General features: G+C 31.1%; 1 protein-coding gene across 1 annotated transcript in view; it reads right to left on the reverse strand.

Annotated features, from left to right (window-relative positions):
• LOC107450385 (long-chain-fatty-acid--CoA ligase 6) overlaps positions 1-22910 on the reverse strand; it is a 70575-nt gene that overhangs the window by 18843 nt on the left and 28822 nt on the right. The window contains exons 7-13 of the mRNA XM_043040038.2: positions 22061-22233; positions 17475-17597; positions 13398-13475; positions 11203-11337; positions 4393-4475; positions 2045-2195; positions 599-671 (exon numbers count right to left, since the gene is read on the reverse strand). Of these exons, the coding sequence (XP_042895972.1) occupies positions 599-671; positions 2045-2195; positions 4393-4475; positions 11203-11337; positions 13398-13475; positions 17475-17597; positions 22061-22233 (816 nt within the window). The remainder of the gene's footprint in view (positions 1-598; positions 672-2044; positions 2196-4392; positions 4476-11202; positions 11338-13397; positions 13476-17474; positions 17598-22060; positions 22234-22910) is intronic.

A 22910-nucleotide genomic window follows, 5' to 3' on the forward strand; every position in this document is an offset into this window, starting at 1 on the left:
TTGATATTAATAACTGAGAAAAGTGGACGTGGAATAATCCAGTTAATAGGATATAAAAGTGCTAATTCATTAGAATTCAAGTTTCATTAAAAGAAACAAATCAATAATTATTATCCATTATAATTTAAATTAGTTTCGTCCTACAAATTAATAATTTAAAAAAAAAGATGTTTAAAATTTTACCAAACTATAAACAAATTTTACTGCTTTATCTTAAATCTACACCTTTTTAATAATAATATTAATATAACAACGCCTGAAAACAACAGATAATTTTACCGTCCTAGCTTTACCATAAAAATTAGAAACTGCACGCCTAAAAAATCAATATACTTGTCGCGGATAAGGAATTACCTGACAACAGCAGCGTCTCAAAATAATTTTATTGTTTATATGTATTATCTTATTTCTACCGAATAAAAGATAATTTATTACTATCATAATATTACTCAGTTAATCCATTGCTTTCTACCGAAATTCAAGAACGATTCAGACATCTCATTATTTTCTTAAGCATTTCAATTATCCATAAATTATATTTTGGACTCTTATTTTCGAATTTAAAAATAAATTTTAAAAAAAAAACAGTAATACATACCAACACTATTATCGCCAATTAATGTCATTGTGGCAGGTGCCACACACTCTGTTTGACCATAGCCTTCTAAAATCTGCAAGAAAAAAAATTTCAAAAAATTATTGAAATCTAACGAATCGCTATAGAATAAAATAAAATTCATTTTATTTTATAACTGTCGTTGAACAACCGATCCAATTTAGGGTTTACCACTACTAATGTTCAATTCCGTATCCTTGTAATTTTGAACCCAATACAGAAGACAAGGGATCCCCTGGATCAAGTATTGGTAGAAAATTTCCTTCGTGGCGGACTTTTTGATGGAACTGACCCTCATTTGTGTTACATGGAGAAGAAAACCACGAAAACCTCCCACGGTTAGCCTGGTGGCAAGGGGACTCTAACCCATGATCTACTGACGATATTTTTCGTCAGCACTGTGATCGGTACAGGCCGGATGCGGAATTCGTATCGACGAGCCATAGCTGGGATTCGAACCCGGTTCACCTCATTAGAAGGCGACCGCTCTATCCCCTGAGCCACCACGACTCCAGTAAGATAGAATTGAAAACACTGAAACCTGTTTGATTTCTGAAGGAAAAGTTGAAATCGGGAGGAATCAAATAATCGATTTTAACTCTCCTTTGCCTCGCTCAGCAAATAAACAGGTTTCTTGTTGTTTTGACTCAATAGCTATTTTTTTTAATTAAATACTAACCTGACTTTTAATGTGTAAACTTTTTTTACTTCTATTTTTATAAGATTTCTTGAATGTCTTGTATTACCTGCATAAAAACGTCATTCGCTTCAAAAACATACAAATCGGAAATAACAGTCAACATGTTTCAAGCATTCAAAAATAGGCGCCATTTTTAAGACTTGCCATACGCGAATCAGAAGAAACAAAAGTGATTCTATTCTTCTCATTCACGTCTGGCAAGTCATGAAAATGGGTGTCTATTTCTGAAGCTCTTGAAGCATGTTTTCTATTTGTATATTTTTGAAGCGAATGAAGTTTTTTATCAGGTAATATTTTACCGTTTCAGTTTTTTAGGTTTATTTATTTAATAAATAATGAGTGGTCATTAACACAATCCTTAATAGAGCTGTGGTAGCTCAGGGCATCTTATAATGAGGTGGCCCGGGTGCGAAACTCAGCGATGGCAAGATTATGGAGTTAAACATTGATATTTGTGAATCCAAAAATAGGTAGGTAATTTAACAACAGATATAAAATAAAATAATGTAACATAAAATAATGTAACATAAAATAATGTAATATAAAATAAAATAATGCAATATTAAGTGGCGTTAAATAATAAAATCATTAAGTGGTGATATCAATAGTTATTTCTTTCACAATTAAATCCATATAAAGATGGACAATTAAATTGATTAGATTGGGATTTTTAAAGTGATATGCAAACACTTTAAAAATTAATATAGCTTACAATAAGTATAGCTTACCATGCAGCCCAAAGCACATCGGAGGAAAGTGAGGACATTTGGACCAATTGGTGCTGAACCTGTGATCATAACTCTCACTCGCCCTCCTAGATTTTCTTGAACAGGTTTTAAAACAAATCGATCCCATACACTTTTATTTGTCACAATATGTCTGAAAACATAAATTTATGTAAATATCTCATACATTTTTGTTTGTCACAACATGTCAAAAAGACGGATACTGTAGACATATACTGGTGGACAAAATTAAGAGATAGAAGACATTTTCCCAAATATCTCAAATACTGAATATAAATAAATGAAATTTGGTACGGATATAGCTTATTCCATGATAATAAAGTATGCAAAACAAAAATTGAAAGTACCATTTACTGGCAAGACCTATTGCCAATAAATCCAATGTAGTCTGAACTTAAGGATAAAAGATGACAATAAAAGTGGAGAAATTCCCAAGTTATTTTANTCTAGTATGGTGTATGGTCACCCCTGACAGACAGACAGCATGCACAACGAGCATGCATGCTGTTAATAAGGGAGTTAAGGAGGACTTGTGGAAGACCCTCCCATTCTTCCACCAGAGCTATTTTTTACTCTAGAATGGTTCTGGGGGGGGAGGTTGGCGCATCGCAATAGCTCTCCCAAGAGCATCCCGAGCATGCTCAATAGGATTCAGGTCAGGGGATTTAGCTAGTCAATCCATTCGTTGAATATCCTCGCTTTTGTCGCGCATTGTCGTCCATAAAAATGAACTCAGGGCCAACAGCGCCCCTGAAAAGACGCACATAGCGCTCTAGGACCTCCTGCCTGTACCTCTGGGCATTCACGGAACCATTGTCAAACACATGGAGCGGTGTGCGGGTATCTTGCATGTGCGAATGAATGTGCGAAAATGCTTTCCATCTCTTAGTTTTGTCCACCATTGTATATAAACGACTCATTTCAGACCTCCGAACGTTAAGCCCCAGGTCATATATATAGCACAATAAAGTTAAAGAGGATAAAAAGAAAATAGAAAAAAACGAGGAAAATCAAGAAAATAAGAAGTTTTAGCAAGAGCTCAGAATTAGGATCCCGATTTCAAGATTTGCCAAACAAAAGTGATTTGAAATATAAAACGCAAAGTTGTCAACAACAAAAAAATGGAAAAACAAACGTGAGTACAAAAACAAAACTAGAAAAACTTTTATTCTCTGCTACTGATATTTTCTAGTTGGGTTTACCGTTAATTTCCATTTTACGTTGAAAAAACTGCGCTTTACATTTCAAACCACTTTTGTTTTCTCTTTAAGTTTGAAAGTCATGAAAATGGGTGACTATTTTTAAGCGCTTGAAGCATGCTGACTGTTATATCCAATATAAATATTTTTGAAACGAATGAAGTTTAATTGAATCAAGGGAAATAAAGTAGTTAGATAAAACTTTCCTATGTAACTTGAAAAATATTATATTAGATTTCTGATCAGTTTAAATTCGATTTTAATCACAACTGATAAAAGATGATCAAGTTTATCCTCTATAATAAACCTCTCCACTAGACTTCTCCACGGACAAGAAAGTGACTGAAAATAAAAACGCAAAAAGAGAGTAATTATTTTATTTTCGAATTATCTTAAAATGATTGTTTGAATCATCCGTAATTAAAAGCGAGGAATAATCTTTTCATTTCCAAAGAGAGCCATTTTAAGATTAAAAATAAGGATTTCCCTTTCAGTTGCTTCTGTAATTTCTTAAGACTTGGTATATGAAATCAAATGCTAAAAAGTTTGATATGTTTTATGCTATTTTCAAATGTTTCATATCGAATTCAGAAAATTGAAAAAGTATCTGTAGTTCCAGAAAAATTAATTAAGCTCATATTATGAAAATATTAATAATTCATATTACTATGCAGGGTGAATTAATAAGATTTTTTTCAATTTCGGAACACTATCATATGAAACTTTATTATTATTATTATTATTATTATTATTATTATTATTATTATTATTATTATTATTATTATTATTATTATAATTATTATTATTATTATTATTACTATTATTATTATTATTATTACTGAGCCGCAATGACTCAGTAGGTAAAGCATTGTACTATCAATGTGGAGAACTGGGGTTCGATCCCCAGTGGCGGCTGCATGAAGCCCACCTAGCTTCATATCGATGGGTATCAGCTTGTCTCGGAAATAAATGAGGTCGTTACGCAGTGCTAATCTTATTGCCACAGTCATGCCGTTGGTCACGAAATAGTGGAGCCTTTACCTCAATAACCCCCCCCCCTCCCTGGAAGCCCACAACGGACTAATGTGGAAATGCTTTACTTCATTATTATTATTATGTAAACATACTGACCTTTCTAATTCTGATTGTTTACTTGATAAAGCCATATCCATGATCCATTTTTTCAGTCTGCTGCCTTGTACGCTATTTTGGATCTAAAAGTATGAGGTCAAATTTAGTAAATGAAATATTAAAAGTTACATAAAAAGTTTAAATTAATAAAAATTTCGTCCATTTCAGAAAATATCAAATTCTCGTTCGAAAACTTCAATGGCCATGAAATCAAAATTTATCGCAAATATTAAAACTTTTTTATAGAAAATAAAATTTCACATTTCATTAAATTCGTGATATAATTTCGAAATATAATTTTAATTTATATTAATTTTAATTTAAGAAAAAAAATAGTGCGTGGTGTCCCTTCGTGAAGTGAAACTTCGTAATGTGGAAATGAAAATAGGAAGGGATAGAAATTGATTTTTAGTGAAATCGTATTGTTTCTTTAAGACAAACTTTATTAACATTGCTTACAATTCACAATTGATCGCATCTTTTAGTTATCATTTTCGAGTGGAGAATTATCCAAATCTATAACATTTACAATGGGATAATGGGATTATAATAACTGAAGTAAGATACGAAATGTTTGAGTTCTATTTTTTCAATATTTCTTGCAAAAACTGCATCAATGGTAGTTCCCCCTGTTGGATCATTCCTACCATCTATCATTTCCAATCCAAATTTGTCTTCAAGGAAGGTTAATAATGTTTCAGCTTCAGGTAACGAGAAATTCACATTAAAATCTCCCGCAAGGATCACAGGAGCTCGTTGCCATGGTAGCGTTAAACGTTTAACGCAACCTTATTAGAAGTCGCATTAGAAGTTTCACTTCAAAAACAACGTAAGTGCTACATTTATGATATATTTCGAGAAGTGTGGTTTGAGAACTATTTTCCTTCTGTTGACAATGCTATGAACGCGAAAATTGAATTTCAAAATCTGGTAATGCAAAATTTAATAATTCAGGTATTACAAACTACCAAACATACAAAAATTTTATTTTAAATTTTTCTTTTAATCGCTGACGTTGATTTTTCTATTGGATGGCAGTTTATACACTGTACATACCATGCAGAATGCTTTTGACATAATAAAAATATTTCATTACAAAAAAAGTATTAATAAATTCGAGTGCTCGACCTTTAACAGATACTTAACAATTACAAAGGGAAAAAAAAGTTTTATTAATCTTTAATTGTTCACAATAAGAAATTTTGGATAGCGTTTAGTGAAATAATTGCTGCAACCTAAATATGATGTCAAATTGAACCATCTTGTCGTGCAAATGAATCCTTTATTTTTTATTTCTAATGCAGCTTGCTAGAAATGAGCGGAATACCATCGCCAGAGATAACGTACATAAACGGAATAAAAACAATTATAACATCATCTTAAGAGGTCTCCAAGAGGGCTAGTTTCTACCAATGCTTGATCCAGGAGTTTCCTTGTCTTCGGAGTAGGGCTCTAACTTATACGGCAGTGGGGTTGAATGATGATAATCGTAAACCCAAAAATGGGTTCATTGCTTGACGCTGGTTATAAAATAAAATAAAACATCGAGATACAAAATAAAGTTTTGCGGTGGCAGTTATATCTAATTTAAATATTAAAGCTTCCATTACAAACATATGCGTTAAATTATTAGCTAGACCCCTCTTCAAAAATTTGGTTCAATGTGATTAACCTTGAACCGTGATACAGTGCTCTCAACCTTGATAATTTGTTGAAGGAAATGTGTTTCTCTTCAAATAGAAGCAGAGCATCATGTAATCAAGCTCAGGAAAAATAATTTGCATGATAATTGAAGTTAACACGTAAGTTAGTAAAGCGAAGTTAGCACGTAAGTTAGTAAAGCGAAGTTAACACGTAAGTTAAGCGATGTTTTATATTAACGTTAGTTCACTATACTCTATATTAACAAATTTGAACAATAAAGCAACAAATGTTCCAAAATTTTTAGTAATTTGATATGTATTGATTAAAATGTTTATCCGAACTAACCTCCACGCAAAAACTTCTATACCTAGCAAAAACTTCTATATCTAGCAAAAACTTATATACCAAGCGAAAACTTCTATGCCTAGCAAAAACTTATATTCCAAGCAAAGTTAAAATTATAACAAATTTTAATGCTACGCTTAAAAATCACATTCAGTTCTCTAAAAAAAATTCGTGTACATAAAAAGTTTTTTAAATTGAGTTAAGAAATGATATTCACAGAAAATTTGAAACACAAATTGTTTGTCCAAATTATTTTTTTAATTTAAAAAACAAGGTAAAATGCTAGTTTTGGTTTTTCAATTGCTAAATGTTGAAAGTTTCCTTTTTCTTTTACCAAAAACAAACTTGTCCATTACTGTTGTCTTAGGAAAAATATTTTTTTTCTTTACAATAACCAAACTAATATTTTTATTTTAATACTATTTCTGCAGTAAATGGGCAACATTCTAAGATGATAAAGTTTTACAATGTGGTTAATAACTATTGGTTATTGACTATTCAAAGGAAATCCAAAAAAACTAAATCGTGCTATTTTACTACAATTGATCAGAACTAAAATAACTGGAAAAAAAACTTAAACTGGTATAAATATTTTAACGAGTAGTGAATATCCACTGTTTGATTACGAAATCTGTGTCAGAATAATTTGGAAAATATGACTTTCATATTTCAAGCAAGGAAACTACGTCATTACTATAATTTTCACTCGTGAAATAAGAAAAAAGCAAGATTATTATTCGGGATAATTAAGGATAATTATACGATTATCCTCGAGGAGTATCTCTTCCATTCTAGAAGAAGTATATTGTATAAACTTACAAGGAAGTATAAACAACCTGTTTCGTTTAATGATTGCTAAATATTAGCCAATATTTTGTTTACACTTAACAAATAACACATTATCTTACGTTGTGATATTTTAAATTAAAATTCCGTTGTGTTAATGTTCGTAATCTATTTAAATTTAATTTCTTCATCTTTAAATTTTATCTTTTCATCTATTCTCCCTTGCCTTTGCTGCTATTATGAGTATAAGTTTCATTGTTTCATCATCTGTTGGAATTTTCCTTCTGAAATTGCGGTGAATTAACCGGCAGAAGTTTGCGCATCCGATTCTCTGTAAAGTTTAAGGAAGAGGACAGTTCTTTACTTCTACGGGTTTGAAACCGTTTACAACTGGTATGGTTAGAAAAAACGTGATTACAAAACCATGCGTTTTTGTAACCATTTTCACCTACCAAAGTTTCAAAACCGCATAAAATGAAATTTAACTGGGCATTGGAGTTGCATGGTAGTTAGGTTATGTTAGGCTTTTCGATAGGCAATGAGCGTATGAGTTAGGTTGTGGTAAAGTTTTGTTTTGCCAAGTGAACGGTGAAATGTGGATTAATTCGTTCATCTAGTGGTGCCATCTGTGGTGAAAGGTAAGAAATACTGGACTTTTGGTGTTAATCAGTTCTGTAGTGGCGCCATCTATGCACCAATAACAGTTTTGTATTCCAATAGACCCGGGTCATCAATTGAGGTGTACAAGAAGCACGAAACTTCTCAATTGTTGCAAGAAAAGCGAAAATATTGTGAAGTCGACGCTGGGATGATTATTAGGCATCCGCTGTTGTGATAGATATCGGATGATGGAAAATAAAAGCATGAATTCGTAATCCGCTTCCAGCTTTCAAAGAACATGCGCTCGATTCTCTTTGGTTATGGGCCTGGTTGGCGTGGATAAAATTCTGATTTTTTCAATCGTAAAGATGAAAACAGTCAATAAACGATTTTTCGCACGGTTAACATTTTTAATATCATCTTTTTATGGTTACATGACTGTTTTGGGTGATTATGGTAAAATAAAAATTAAATAAATTGCTTTATAACCGTTTATTTGCGAGAAATTTCTAAGAGTGCATATGATAAACTTTCGTAATACTTTATTTTACATAGACATTCGTTTACACGAATTTTTTCATATATTAGTCCCCTTAAGTTCGTTTCCTAATTAAAACTAAAAGCTTGACTGTTTAGCACTGCGGTTTTATATTGAAATAAGTGCAAATAACTTCTTATCAAAATATATAATTGAATAAATTTTATTGATTAATTACAGCATTATCACCATTCATTTATAAGTTTAATTAGCATTTTGAAATTAGTTCTGAATGTGAAACAAAGTTTGAAAAATAAAAACCTTTCCTTTACCGGTTATGTTAGTATACATTGCCATCAACGTATGGAATGATGGCATTTTTATACAATGCCGTCTCATTGCGTGAAATAGGAATGCCTAGAACTTCAGTCTTTGAGTGCTCAAAAATAGGCTCCCTTTTTCAAGATTTACCAGGCGTGAAGGAGAAAAGCAAACGTGATTTGAAAATTAAAACGTAAAGTTGCCAACGAAAAGTGTAAAATAAAAGGGAAAAACAAATGTAGAAAAACTGCGATAGTCGAGAATGAAACAGAAAACGAAGAAAAAAATGTGAAGAAAAAAGCAAAGCTGAAAAAACTACGGAAGCCGGAGGAAGCAAATCAGGGCAAAATGCAATTCCACGCGCTATGGAAGATGTAGAGGAACTGAAAGCTCAAAACATGTTGACTTTTATTACTATATTCATGTTATTGAATCAAATAAAGATTTAATTTCATCAAGTACATCTTTCCACTTCAATTTCTTGGGATTATTCATTTAATATGAATATCTGTTCTTTAAGGAGGAAGGGATAATCTCACCAATTTTATCAAAAACAAGAAAAACATTACTTTTAATTGTTTTCTAACTCTTTTAAACGGATTCCGAGGCATATCGATCTTCATGTACTAAAAGTATTTTGTGCATGAAGCAAAACAACCAACTGTGATTTGGTAGTTTTGAACTTAACTGATTCTGCAACTCAAATTTTAAAAAAATAAAGTTTTTAGTTTAAGATGAATTTCCGTGTTAACTTTAACTCCATAACCATAATATACCTTTCCTATAAACATACCTTTTTTTCCGACGAATTCGGATTTCTGCCCCCTAAGGGATAGTCGCAATCTGGAAAATATGGTTCCAATGATTTGGACCAGTTTTGATCAGAAGAGCGCGCTAATGTTTAGACCTAATGTTAGAATGTGTACGCAGAAAATAAAGTTAACATTAAGAGATCCAAACTTTTCAGTGCCCTCCTAAGAAAACTATTCGGATCATATTTCCCAAAATACCTCCTATATTTTAGGAGTTCAAAATCCGAATTCGTCAAAAAAAAAAAAAAAAAAAGGTATATTTATTCATTGAAAGTATGTCTTTGGTAGTGACTCCGCAACTTAAAATATCGTCTGCACTTATCTATTCGCATATTTGAAGTTACCCCCTTGAGCCATTAAGATTGAATCCTAGAACGTGAAAATCCGATCATTACATCAAAAGTTATTCAAGATGAACCGTTTTTTTTTCTCTCTCTCTCTCTCTTTGAGCACTGTAATACATACGATTCCTTAAGTTACAAAATCTGACACGAAAACGCTCTTTCTTTGACAATAAACAAACAAATTTGCAACGAATTTGCATTTTTATGCTTAAAATATAGATGATATCCACAATTCTTAAAATATGGTTTCAATAATAGGACAGGAGAGAGGATATAGGAGTGTACTTTTTAAAACGCATCTTCAAAATTGCACTGCACCACTACGGGCCTATTCCTACAAAAAATTACAGATTAAAAAATGATTGTATTTTATTAAAAATATATTAAGAAAATGAGCGGATCTAATGTGTTACCTTAGAAACCATACATATGTACTTATATTTAATAAAAATTCCTTAAATAAATATGCTTAAAAATAGATCAATGTAACAAACAAAAATTGCTTTGCTTATTAGTACCTATATATTGAAGCAAATTACTTATAAAATAATGCATATTTTATTGGAATAATTATTTATTTTATTTATTGACAATGCTTAAACATATAACTTGTGGAAAACTTAGCTGCTGCCACAATTTAAACGAAAGGAAATAAAATTTGTAGTTCAAAATGAATTTTCATGTGAAAATCTGACGACCACCTAGCTCGGATATTTCTATTTGTATAAAAATTAGGGTAACAAAAATGGTAACATTAGTGTAGAATCACCTATATATATGTGTGTGTGAATAAATATTTAAAAGTACTGCATTTCAGGTATGCTATAGTTATAAAGTTATGCTAGCTATAGAGAACTAAAATTAAGCACGCTTTATAAGTCGTGGCCTGTGTGCCGAGTCGAATCGCTAGTTACTGAGTTTAACACTAATTAATGATTAGAGTCGGTGGCTTAAGGGATAGAGCGCTCGTCTTGCAATAAAGTGAACCGGGTTCGAATCCCGGAAATGGCTGCTTGATTTGAATTCCGCACCCTGATCGTACCCACCACAGTGCTGATATGAAATATTCTCAGTGGTAGGTGAATCATGGGTTAGAGCCCCCTCACCATCTGGCTCAACGCAAGAGGTTTTCGTGGTTTTCCTCTCCATGTTATGCAAATACGGGTTAGTTCCATCTAAAAGTCCTCACGAGGGTGAATTTCTCCCAGTATTATTTCAAAAATACAAGGTTCAAGATTACAATTCTAAATTGGGTTCAAAATAACAAGGCTGCGGCGTTGAACATTAGTAGTCGTAAACCCAAAAATTGGGTCGGCTGTTCAACGACGGTTATAAAATAAAATAAAATAATTAATGATTAATGTTAAGTAATTTAGGATTAATAAGTAAACGATAACAGCTCGGTGATTTGAATTTCTTTTGTAATTTCATAAGTAACGATCATTGTTATGCGAGGCGATAGAGAAGGTCATTCATCTACCTGGTCATAAATCCTGTTCAGCAACCTTGGCACAACGGGGAGGAAAGTTGGTTGGAGTGTTTTTATATCGTCTGTTAAAAGTTTTATATTTCCTTGAGAAAAGCCAACACTCCCCCCACTAATATATGACAGAATCTGAAACATAAAATAATTTAATTAAATTTAACATAAAAAGTTATATAATTAAATAAATTTTCTATGCATATATTTGATATCTAACATCGATTTAAAACAAAAAATTTAATATTAAAAAATAATCGCCAATTTTTTCAATGATGCTTTTTTTTAATCGATATTCAATGACATATTTTTATACGAATGGAAGACTAAAATTAGTGAATGTGTATTTTATTAAAATTAGTGAATGTATTAGTGAATGTATAGTATATTTTTATACGTGGGGAAGACTAAAATTAGTGAATGTCAAAATGGTTCAGTGGACATCTGTGTTAGAGTAAAAAAAACAAAATTTGTGAATGTCAATGTTTTCCAGTGGATATCGATGTTAGGGTAAAAGACCGAAATTAGTGAATGCATACATTTACCCGTGGATATCGGTGTTCAGAAGAAATAAATTAAATTAGTGAATGTCAACATTTTTCAGTGGATATCGATGTTAGAATAAAGGTCAACAATTAGTGAATGTCAACACTTTCCAATGAATATCGGTGTTAGAGTAAACACTTAAATTAGTAAATGTTAACATTTTCCAGTGGATATGGAATTTACAGTTGAAGAGCAAAATTAATAAAGTGCCAATATATTTAAGAGGACATCGATGTTACTGAAAAAGACCGATATTGGGGATTGTCAATAATTTCCGGTGAATATCGATGTTACTGTGAAAGACCAAAATTAAACCCAAATGTTAACATGTCGTAAATGTTAATAAGTTGTATGCATAGTATAAATGTTGCACATGTTTAAAAAAAAAAAGACCAAAATTAGAAATCATTTGTTAGAAATCATTAATTGTCATTATTTCTCACTTTCTTTGCAAATTATGACAATTCAGAATATCGGGAAAAAAATTCGTAAAAAAATATTATTTCTCAAGTATATTATATATTTATTATATAAAAGTATTATTTGCAAGTTTTCGGACTTTCAAGGGGAAATATCGAAACTCACTTGAACTGAATGTCAGAAACACTCTCTAAACATCATTATTTTTCGCTTACAGTGGCAAATGTTGACATTCAGCCCACACTAACGGTAATTTGATTTTTGTCCTTTATTATTATTATTTCTCATTTACATCAGAAGTCAATATCCAGCATGCGGTTGTAGCTAATATTGAATAAGAGTTTAGTTAAATATCGATATTTCTCAATCGCATCAGCAATTATCGGTATTTTTCTATCTGAAAAGAAATGATATTTAAAAAAAATGTAACGTAGTAGACTGATTGTTAAGACACGGTTCCCAACAGAACACCGAATTCAAGCATCACTGACTGCGGTCAGTAAGCTGGTAGGTGACCACTATGATCAGCCTGCGTAGGGACCGAGGATGCTTTAAACTGTGCTCGACTTCGCGTGCAGGTCGACGGGCTACCAAAGCAGGGGGGGGGGGCATCCCCCCTGCAGAGGATCAAAATTGCGTTGGCATGTTTTCGGATCATCCTCAGGGATGTTTCCCAGACCGCCGCCAATAGCCCATTGTGCAGCCCTAGTGTGACGTAAATAAAGTACCTACCCAGAAAAAGAAAAATTGTGACGTACACGAAGATGACTATAATGTGGTAGTCAAAACTTGCAAAGATTTCGTATTTTCTATGGGGAATATCGAAATTAACTTAGTCCCTTTCCTAAATGTCAGAAATATTGGTTCAACCTCATTACTTCTGTTTTACACTGACGTTTTCATGGCAAAATTCAATAAAAAAAAATTATCGAAATAAATATTTATTCCATTCGTTTTAAGTCGTGATTATGTCTTAAATGGATTATAAAATGTTGGAATAACTCTAGGTGGAGAAGTTTTACAAAATACATACTAAGCATTTAATCTCTCCATATGTTACTCGTTTTAATCTCCAAATTTTTCATTTAAAAAATAATAGTATGGTACATTTTTTAAAAATTTCTCGAAGATCGGAAATTGTGTTGGAGATGTATAAAGGCATATTGAATAAGTAGATATTTCAAACAAAATAGAAGATAAAAGAATATTAAATAATCAAAATGATGAACCTGAGTTATTCTTTCAAACATGTGAGCAAGTGGTAAATATGAAATTAAGACGTCTGATGAAGTAGGCGCGTTGACACCCTGAAACAATAATAAGAGTGTAAAAATCAAAACAAATTATTGCTAAAAATTATAAAAAAAAGTTCTATTCCATGAGCAGTTTTATGTGACAAAAATAAATCATACATACATATTGTTAAACATTTGTTTTCCTACTGATTTTTTTTTTATCAAATCACTATTTTGTTGTTAAAAAAGAAAAGATTTCTCTATTAATATTCTATTATTTTATAAATATTTTATAAAAAACATTTTTTTAAAAATATTCATTTTTTACATTTAAAAAAAAAGCTGCCGAACTCACCTTTCTTTGGGATTTAGTATTATTCCATTTAAATTTAATGTTAATATTCATTATAATATTTTTTATGAGTAGAAAAATATTTTTATACTCCTTTTTTACTAACTTTAATGATAAATTTTTCCGAATAAAAATTTGAAAGAAAATTTTTCGAAGCATCTAAAAAACTTTATTTCTCCCTGTACGCATAAAATATTCAATTTGCGAATCATGAATAATTCGATTTTTTAAACTTCGATTTCTTCAAATTTTATTTTTTTATTATCGTGTGAAATTAGGTAATTTATCGTTCGAAATTAGGTAAAAACTTGCACTACAAATCAAAAAGTTTTCAGCTATGATAAAATTAAACAATAAAAAGTAATGAATAATTATAACTTTGCATAAAACTTTCTTTTGATAAAACAGTTTTGCAGGTGAGTATAACAAATTAGAAAAAAAAATTTTGATACATTTAAATAACGGCATTGATAAGTTAAAAATATGCGCAAAATAATTTAATATTAATGGGCTAACGCTTTCGACAGCTTTTCTATCTTAACTACCGGAACTGATTACTGCTACCCTTATATTTTGAGAGTCAGGAATCCGAATCCATTGGAGAAAAAAAATCTATGTTTGTTCAGATCAAGTACGTTTTGTGTTTGATTTTGCTACTTAAAACAACGTAGGCCGGGATAGCTTGGTTGGTAGGACCTTGGGTTCGTGTTCGTTAGAACGGGAGTTCGAATCCCAAATAATCGAAGAATACCCGTAAATTAAATGGTGATTGGTGCACGTTAAATCTGTCAGGCTCACAAAGTCCTCGAAGTTGATAACAAATCAATGCCTCTAAGTGTACTGAATTGGAGATTGATCGTTCTCTGGTTCAGGTCAAAATTACGATCTGGGGGTGAATGATATGAAATATGATTGAATCCTCACTGAAAAACGCTGTGACGTGTGCGTGGCTGAAGTAAAAATCTTCGCCAAAGATGGCACTATTGAGTAAACAAGAAACGCACATTTGGCCTTAAAAATTCACTTTTTTTCAAGCACGCTTGCTGGTATTGGCATAAGTAACAACAACTGAGCCGCAATGGCTCAGGGGATAGAGCGTAAGCCTTCCAAGGAACCGGGTTCGAATTCCGGATGTGGCTGGTCAATACGAATTACGCATCCGGCTGACTCGTACCGACCACAGTGCTGGCGTAAACTATCATTAGTGGTAAACGAATCATGGTTTAGAATCCCCTTGCCATTTGGCTAACCATGGGAGGTTTTCTGGGTTTTTCTCCCCATGCAACGCAAAATGTGGGTTAGTTCTATCAAAGAATCCTCTACGAAGACATATTTCTCCCAATATTTGACCCAGAAGTTCTCTTGTCTTTTGTATTGGGTTAAAAATTACAAGGCTATGGAGTTGAACATTAGTAGTCGTAAACCCAAAAGTGGGTCGATTGTTCCACGTTGGTTTTAAAAAAGTAACAATAACATAAAACATCGCTTGTAGAAATTATTTAGCGTATATAAGGTTAGATCCACGAACTTGAAAGCTCTGATCATTAGATTAAAACTTATCTAGGAGTTCCATTTTTTATTTTACGCTCCGTACAATAATTTCTGACTTACTTAGCAAAATTCTATATAAAGATAATTATAATCCTTAGTTGACATAAAATAATTGAAATTTATGCAGAAAACAAAATCTTACCATTACTAAAATAATTGCACTAGCACAGGCGATCATATTACCATGAGTAAGAACAACACCTTTCGGGTCTCCCGTTGTTCCACTAGTGTAGCAAACTGTTGCAACCATTGATGGAGTTGGGGGCTAAAATAGCAAAACATACATTTTTCTTTTTTTTTTTGCGATAAAACTTTTATATTAAGAAAATTGGCTTTTTACAAACATTCATAAAACAAATAAGTTTTGACTCAAACTGGAAAACTATGTAGCATTAATTATGAGCATCAAATTCGATCTCGTTCAGATAGAAAACATGTTCGACGTCTTCCATGTTAGGCTTAAGAGAATTATATGAATTTAACTTATTAAGTTAACTTAAAACCCTTACTTATCAAATGATATTTTAGAATAATTTTTAGTTCATTTTATTCATTTAAGTTCTCAAAATTAAATTTAGTAAATTTATTTCATATTTTAAGGATGCAAGAATTTTAGATTTCAAGGTCGTGTCTCCTTTTGAAAATTATTATATTACCTTTGAAAGAGTCTGAATAAAAGTTTATAAGTTTCGTGGCTGTTTGAAGAGCATGTTCATAAACTTTTGATCGGTTGAATTTGTTCTTTTAGCAGACACAAACTAATTGCTGATCTAATGACAGTCTCTTGAAAAGCATGTTCGCGAACTTTTTTTAAGCGATGTATGACCCACAGCAAACAAATCTCCTATTTTTTTTATAACGAACATTCTTTGAAAAAGCATATTCAGGAATATTCTTCAGTGGGGTATATAAATTAATAATTTGCTTTGCCAAGGAATTTTTTTCTCATTTTTTCCTGCTATTTTAATTAATCTCTGTGGATTCTAATTTAAATAAGTATTGTGAATCTTAATAACATACTCTAAGAAATAAAATATTATTGGAACTTCTATAATATTCAGAACTTTACCGTGTTTCTGGCTTAATGGGAACGCTAAAAATCATGGTAGTTTTTAATGAAACGTTTTAGTAATGATTTTTATAAAATTAACATTAAATATTGTTTTAAGATATGTGTTGTAAAATATTGTTTTAAAATTAGCAAGTATATCATAATACCTCAGAGCATGGCATAAAAACTATTTATTCGGTATATTTATTTTTTAGTTTTGTATTTTTACTAGATATGGGATGATAAGAATTATAGTTTTGAAAACTAGAATTCGCCGAAAAACAGTTACCAAATGAATGGTTTAAAGACTGCATATTTAGGTTTTATTAACCAGAATTATAGTTTTTTACTAGAAATATCATTACCATACAATATAGACCATAATTTTTTTCCACGTGTGCTGTTCTTGTACCTGTGAAAATCTATCTCTTTGGGAATTTCAAATGTCAAAAATTAGTAGCTTATGTGATTGTGTAATAATTCCATTATGCAAAGTATGCCATTTTTATTGGTGCTATTAAAAGAGGATTTGTGAAGCCAGTTTCAAGAGAAATCTAACTTTAGNATTCCGGCTATGGCTGGTCAATACGAATTACGCATCCGACTGGCTCGCACCGACCACAGTGCTGACGTAAACTATCCTCAGAGGTAGACGAATCATGGGTTAGAGTCCCCTTGCCATTAGGCTAACCGTGGGAGGCTTTCGGGGGGTTTCTCTCCATGTAACGCAAATGTGGGTTAGTTCCATGAAAGAGTTCTCTACGAAGACATATTTCTCCCAATACTTGACCCAGAAGTTTCCTTGTCTTTTGTATTGCGTTAAAAATTACAAGGCTACGGAGTTGAACATTAGTAGTCGTAAACCCATAATATTGAGTAACAATAACTTAACAATAACTTAAAACATCGTTTGTAGAAATTTTTTAGCATATTTAAGGTTAGATCCTCGAACTTGAAAGTTCTGATCATTAAATTAAAACTTATCTAGGAGTTCCATTTTTTATTTTACACTCCGTACAATAATTTCTGACTTACTTAGCAAAATTCTATATAAAGATAATTATAATCCTTAGTTGACATAAAATAATTGAAATTTATGCAGAAAACAAAATCTTACCATTACTAAAATAATTGCACTAGCACAGGCGATCATATTACCATGAGTAAGAACAACACCTTTGGGGTCTCCCGTTGTCCCACTAGTGTAGCAAACTGTTGCAACCATTGATGGAGTTGGGGGCTAAAATAGCAAAACATACATTTTTCTTTTTTTTTTTGCGATAAAACTTTTATATTAAGAAAATTGGCTTTTTACAAACATTCATAAAACAAATAAGTTTTGACTCAAACTGGAAAACTATGTAACATTAATTATGAGCATCATATTCGATCTTGTTCAGATAGAAAACATATTCTACGTCTTCCATGTTAGGCTTAGGCGAATTATATGAATTTAACTCATTAAGTTAACTTAAAACCCTTACTTATTAAATGATATTTTAGAATCATTTTTAGTTCATTTTATTCATTGAAGTTCGTAAAATTGAATTTAACAAATTTATTTTATACATTTTATGGATGCAAGAATATTTAGATTTTAAGGTTGTGTCTCCTTTTGAAAATTATTATATTACCTTTGAAAATGTCTGAATAAAAGTTGAAAAGTTTCATGGCTGTTTGAAGAGCTTGTTCATAAACTTTCGATCGGTAGAGTATGTTCTTTTAGCAGACACAAACTAATTGCTGATCTAATGACAGTTGCTTGAAAAGCATGTTCACGAACTTTTTTTAAGTGATGTATGACCCACAGCAAACAAATTTCCTATTTTTTATAACGAACATTCTTTGAAAAAGCATATTCAAGAATATTCTTCGGTGGTGTATATAAATTAATAATTTGCTTTGCCAAGGAATTTTTTTTTTCATTTTTTCCTGCTATTTTAATTAATCTTTGTGGATTCTAATTTAAATAAGTATTGTGAATCTAAATAACATACTCTAAGAAATTAAGTATTGTTGAAACTACTATAATATTCCGAACTTTACAGTGCTTCTGGCTTAATGGTAGTTTTTACCGGAACGTTTTAGTAATGATTTTTATAAAATTAACATTGAAATATTATTTTAGGATATGTGTTGTAAAATATTGTTTTAAAATTATCAATTATATCATAATACCGTAGAGCATGGAATAAAAACTATTTATTCGGTAAATTTATTTTTCAGTTTTGTATTTTTACTAGATGTGGGATTACATGTTTACTAGATGTTATAGTTTTGAGAACCAGAATTCGCGGAAAAACCGTTACGAATGGTTTAAATACTATACAGTAAGGTTTTATTAACCAAAATTATAGTTATATTAAATACTAGAAATATCATTACCATACAATATGGTAATTTTACCAGAATTTTTTTCTCCGTGTGCTGTGTTTTCTAATAATTAAGCTGCGAAAATTATACCTTCACATAAAACTGTACCCGCAACAAACTAATCTAGAACCCTATTAAAGACTTTATTGGTACGATTTTTCATGTAACAAGAATTTCTGATGACACTGATAGTCTATGACTATATATAGACTGGCATAGTGTTTGCTTTTTCGGTTGCAGTTTGTTATGCTGATTTCAAATCTGAAAATGTCTTGCTCCATTGCGTTAAGTATTTAAGATATTGACCAAAAATCAATTTTCATGGAACACCGTTTAATTTTCATAGAAAACTGTTTAAATTTTATTAATTTAAATTGAATACTATTTAAATTTTATTAATTTTAATAAAATAATGTTTACATTTATTTATTAAATTTTTTTTAATTTTAATTATAATTCAAAATTATTAATTTTAATTCATTTTAATTATTAATTTTAATTTGCTTTAATTATCAATTTTAATTATTTGTAATTTTTTTTAATTATTAATTATTAGTTTTTATTCATTTTGATTATTAATTTTAATTCATTTTAATTTCAGTAATTAAATATTAGTTAAAATTTATTAATTTTGATGAAATTTGTTAACATTAGGTCAACTACACATTTTCACCACAGACACAAATAGTTAGTGAATATCCTTGCAATGAGTGACACTTTATACTAGAGCCACAAAAAAAAATGCTGTGGTAAAAAGTTCTAGAAGAAAATGCAAGGAAAATGAGTACTGGAGAAAAGCATCGGGAAAAAAAGCACTACTTTAGCAATCACATGAATTTAATTTAATTAAATACAATTTATTTTTCAAAATCTTTTTTTTTTTTCAGATTCTTTCCAGTGCTTTTTATCTAGTGCTTTTTTCAGTTTTGCTTCAGTGTGGGCGTACAAGATGTGAACAACACTGTATACCTTAGGCTAAGGATGCATTTTTAGTGTGTATTAATTTTATGCGAGTTGACTTTGAATAGATGCTATGCAGTATGCATGTGATATGACTTAATCGGGCATTGCGCTGGACCACGTTTGTGAGAACGGGAGTTCGAATCCAGTCAGCCGAAGACTCCCCGTGTAGTAAAAGTTGACCCATGCACGTTAAATTTGTCGAGTCACAAAGTCCTCCATGTTCCCATAACAAATCAAACCTCTGGAGGTACTGAATGGGAGATTGATCGTTTTCTGGTTCAGGTCAAAATCACGATTGTGGACGAATGAATGGATCCACCCTATAAACGGGTGTGGCAGGAGTCGAATTCTTAGCCATAGATGGCGCCACTGGAAAACAAGAACAATCACACCCCCTCTGCCTTAATGACGGACGACAACAACAACATGACTTAACATGACTGTTTTGTTAGTCTAAGGTAATAATATGTTCATGAGTTCTCAATGTAACAGTAAATGACTCCAGTGAAATATAAATGGCTGAAGAAGTACTGTTTGTCTACGATAGGTAATCTGCCAGACATTCGTCTGGAGCTGTGGCGGTGACTACGGTAACGAGGTATGATTATTTCAAGTAGGGATGCGGGGTCCCTCTTTAGGACTGGTTTCGGCAAAAGAAAAGGAGATCTCTTCATCGAAGTCACCCTCCCTAAAATGCCCTCTTCTTGTTTCCATAGCACCAGACTACCGCAGACTTAGTGGCGGTCAGAGTACCTATCTTAGACAAACAGTATATCTGAACAACGCTTAGTGACTGAGATAAATGGCTGGCATACTTTGAATCAGAATATTTTTACTGCCTATGAAAATGTATTGGTTATTAAAATATCCCTAACTTTTTAAAATTTGTTAATCAGTGTGATCACTGTGATCCGCAGGAGAACTATTCGTTGCGAAATTTCCATATTCATAATTAGCGTATGAACCAAACAAAAACATTTATTATCAAGGACATGAGTGAATCTTGTTTGAATAATAACATGATATTTGAGATTTCCTTTCTGTACAAGACACTTCTTTAAAAAAAATGTTCGAGTAACCTGTAAATTCTGTAAAAGAAAGTTCAAAGAACTTTCCACTGGACTGTCAAGAAATAAAGGGGAAAAAATTTGTTCTGATATTAGTGTTACACTTGCAATCATAGAATAACTAAAATTATCACGGCATCATTACTTTCCAATGGAACTATTTTTGTTATATCACAAAAATATTCTTCGTTTATACATTTTGTAAGCGAATTGGAAAAATCTATCTCTTTGTGAATTTCAAATGTCAAAAATTAATAGCTTATTGGAATATGATATAATTCTCCATTAAGTTAAGATCCTTGCGATTTCATAATTTGTGTCTTATTATATGCGATTGTTTAATAATTCCATTATGCAAAGTATGCTATTTTTATTGGTGCTGTTAAAATGGGATTTGTGAAGCCAGTTTCAAGAGAAATCTAACTTTTGGTGCAGTTAGGGAGTAAATATTTACAATAAATTTCAATCAATAATAATCAAAAAAATAATGCATTTTTTTATTATATTTTAAAATAAGCAGTTTCATTTGTTTAACCAAACTTCACTGCAGGTTTTCATTTAAATATTCAAAGATTGTATGATATTTTTTTATACAATTATAAGAATCATTATAAATCAGTTTGAAATTTTTGTTCTGGGGTATTATTTAAAACCAAAAAGTATTTTTGGGCTTTAGTTAGACTTATAACTTCTATAAATTAAGTGGAAGTGATTGTGAAGATAAATAGAATACGAGGACTTCAATGTATATTTTTAGCATAAATATTACTAGTAACAATAATTAAAAAAGAGTTAAACAGTAAAAAAAAAGCTTAAATGATCCCAAAAAGTAACTTTTCTGAAGTTTGTACTCTTTCTTAAATATAGGAATTCTAATGCATGTAACTATAAATTTTTCTACAAATATTTTTCAGTTTCTCTGAAAACAAACTTTTTTAATTGAAGTAAATTTTAGCGACTAAAAAACTGACCACTTAACCGCTAAAAGTATAACTTGTTTTTTGATCACATCGGAATAAGCCTCTGGGTTTCATTATTATTATTATTATTATTTAGTCTGATTGCATCTGTATGAAATCAGGCTACTTGNAGACTAGAATTAATATTAATAGAATTAATATTACAATAACACCTTGTATGGAGTTACCATTGTTTTTCAGACTAAATTTAAATAAAAAATTTTAATTTAAATAAATTTCATAAATATAAGATTCAAACTTTTTATTAATAGATAATGATGAAAATAAAAATGCTCCAATTTTATAAAATTGCGGAAAATATTCTTTTAAAAAATACTTACGTCTAATTCACTAAATGCTATTAATTGCACTTTTGCAGTTTGTGCTAAAAGTTTCAGTTCATCTGAAGCTTTCTTGACTAGTATAATTCGTCGCAAATGTGGTGTGTTCTTGGCTTCGTTCAAAAGATTCTTTGCCTTGATTTCAGTATCACACATTACTGTTTTAATATCAGCTGAAAGTGTAACAAAAAATATTTAGTAAAGGAATCCGAAAAAAGTAAACATAAACATTATTAGGCTTAATATTTTGTTTAGATGTATAGTGTTTTTTAGTTGCCCGACACAATTTTATTAATTTAAGCAGCAATCAGAATTGAGCATATTTTTTCGGCAAACTCGCAGCGTCAATAAAATTTGCATAAACTCTGAGTTCATAACATTTTCACTTATTTTGTAAATCCACACTGATAAAATTTTCATTCTAAAATCATGGTGAAATAAACGGCAGCGGTCTGTCCATCACATTAACCGTAAGGTTTACGGTAAAGAAAATTTTTAACCTTTATGGAGTTTTGCAACCGTTTACAACTAGTAAGGTCATAAAACCATGAATACTAAACTATACGGGTTTTTTAACCATTTACAACTAGAATGGTTTCAAAACCATAAAAAAAGAAATTTAACTGGACATTGAAACTTGGCTTTTTGTTAGGTAATGGGCTTAGGAGAATACAGAGACTCCTGATGAAGGGAATTGAGGATATATTATGACACCAACGTTGATGAGACTGAAAAATTAGCCCTCTCGGATATAATACGTAAGCATCTACAAGAAATGAGTTTCTTCAATAGGTGGGCTTTGCTGGTGCGATAAAATTCTGGTTGTTTAATAAACGGTTTTTCTCACACT

The sequence above is a fragment of the Parasteatoda tepidariorum genome, chromosome 4 (genome assembly GCF_043381705.1).
Source record: "Parasteatoda tepidariorum isolate YZ-2023 chromosome 4, CAS_Ptep_4.0, whole genome shotgun sequence".
In the NCBI taxonomy this organism is placed as follows: Eukaryota; Metazoa; Arthropoda; class Arachnida; order Araneae; family Theridiidae; genus Parasteatoda; species Parasteatoda tepidariorum.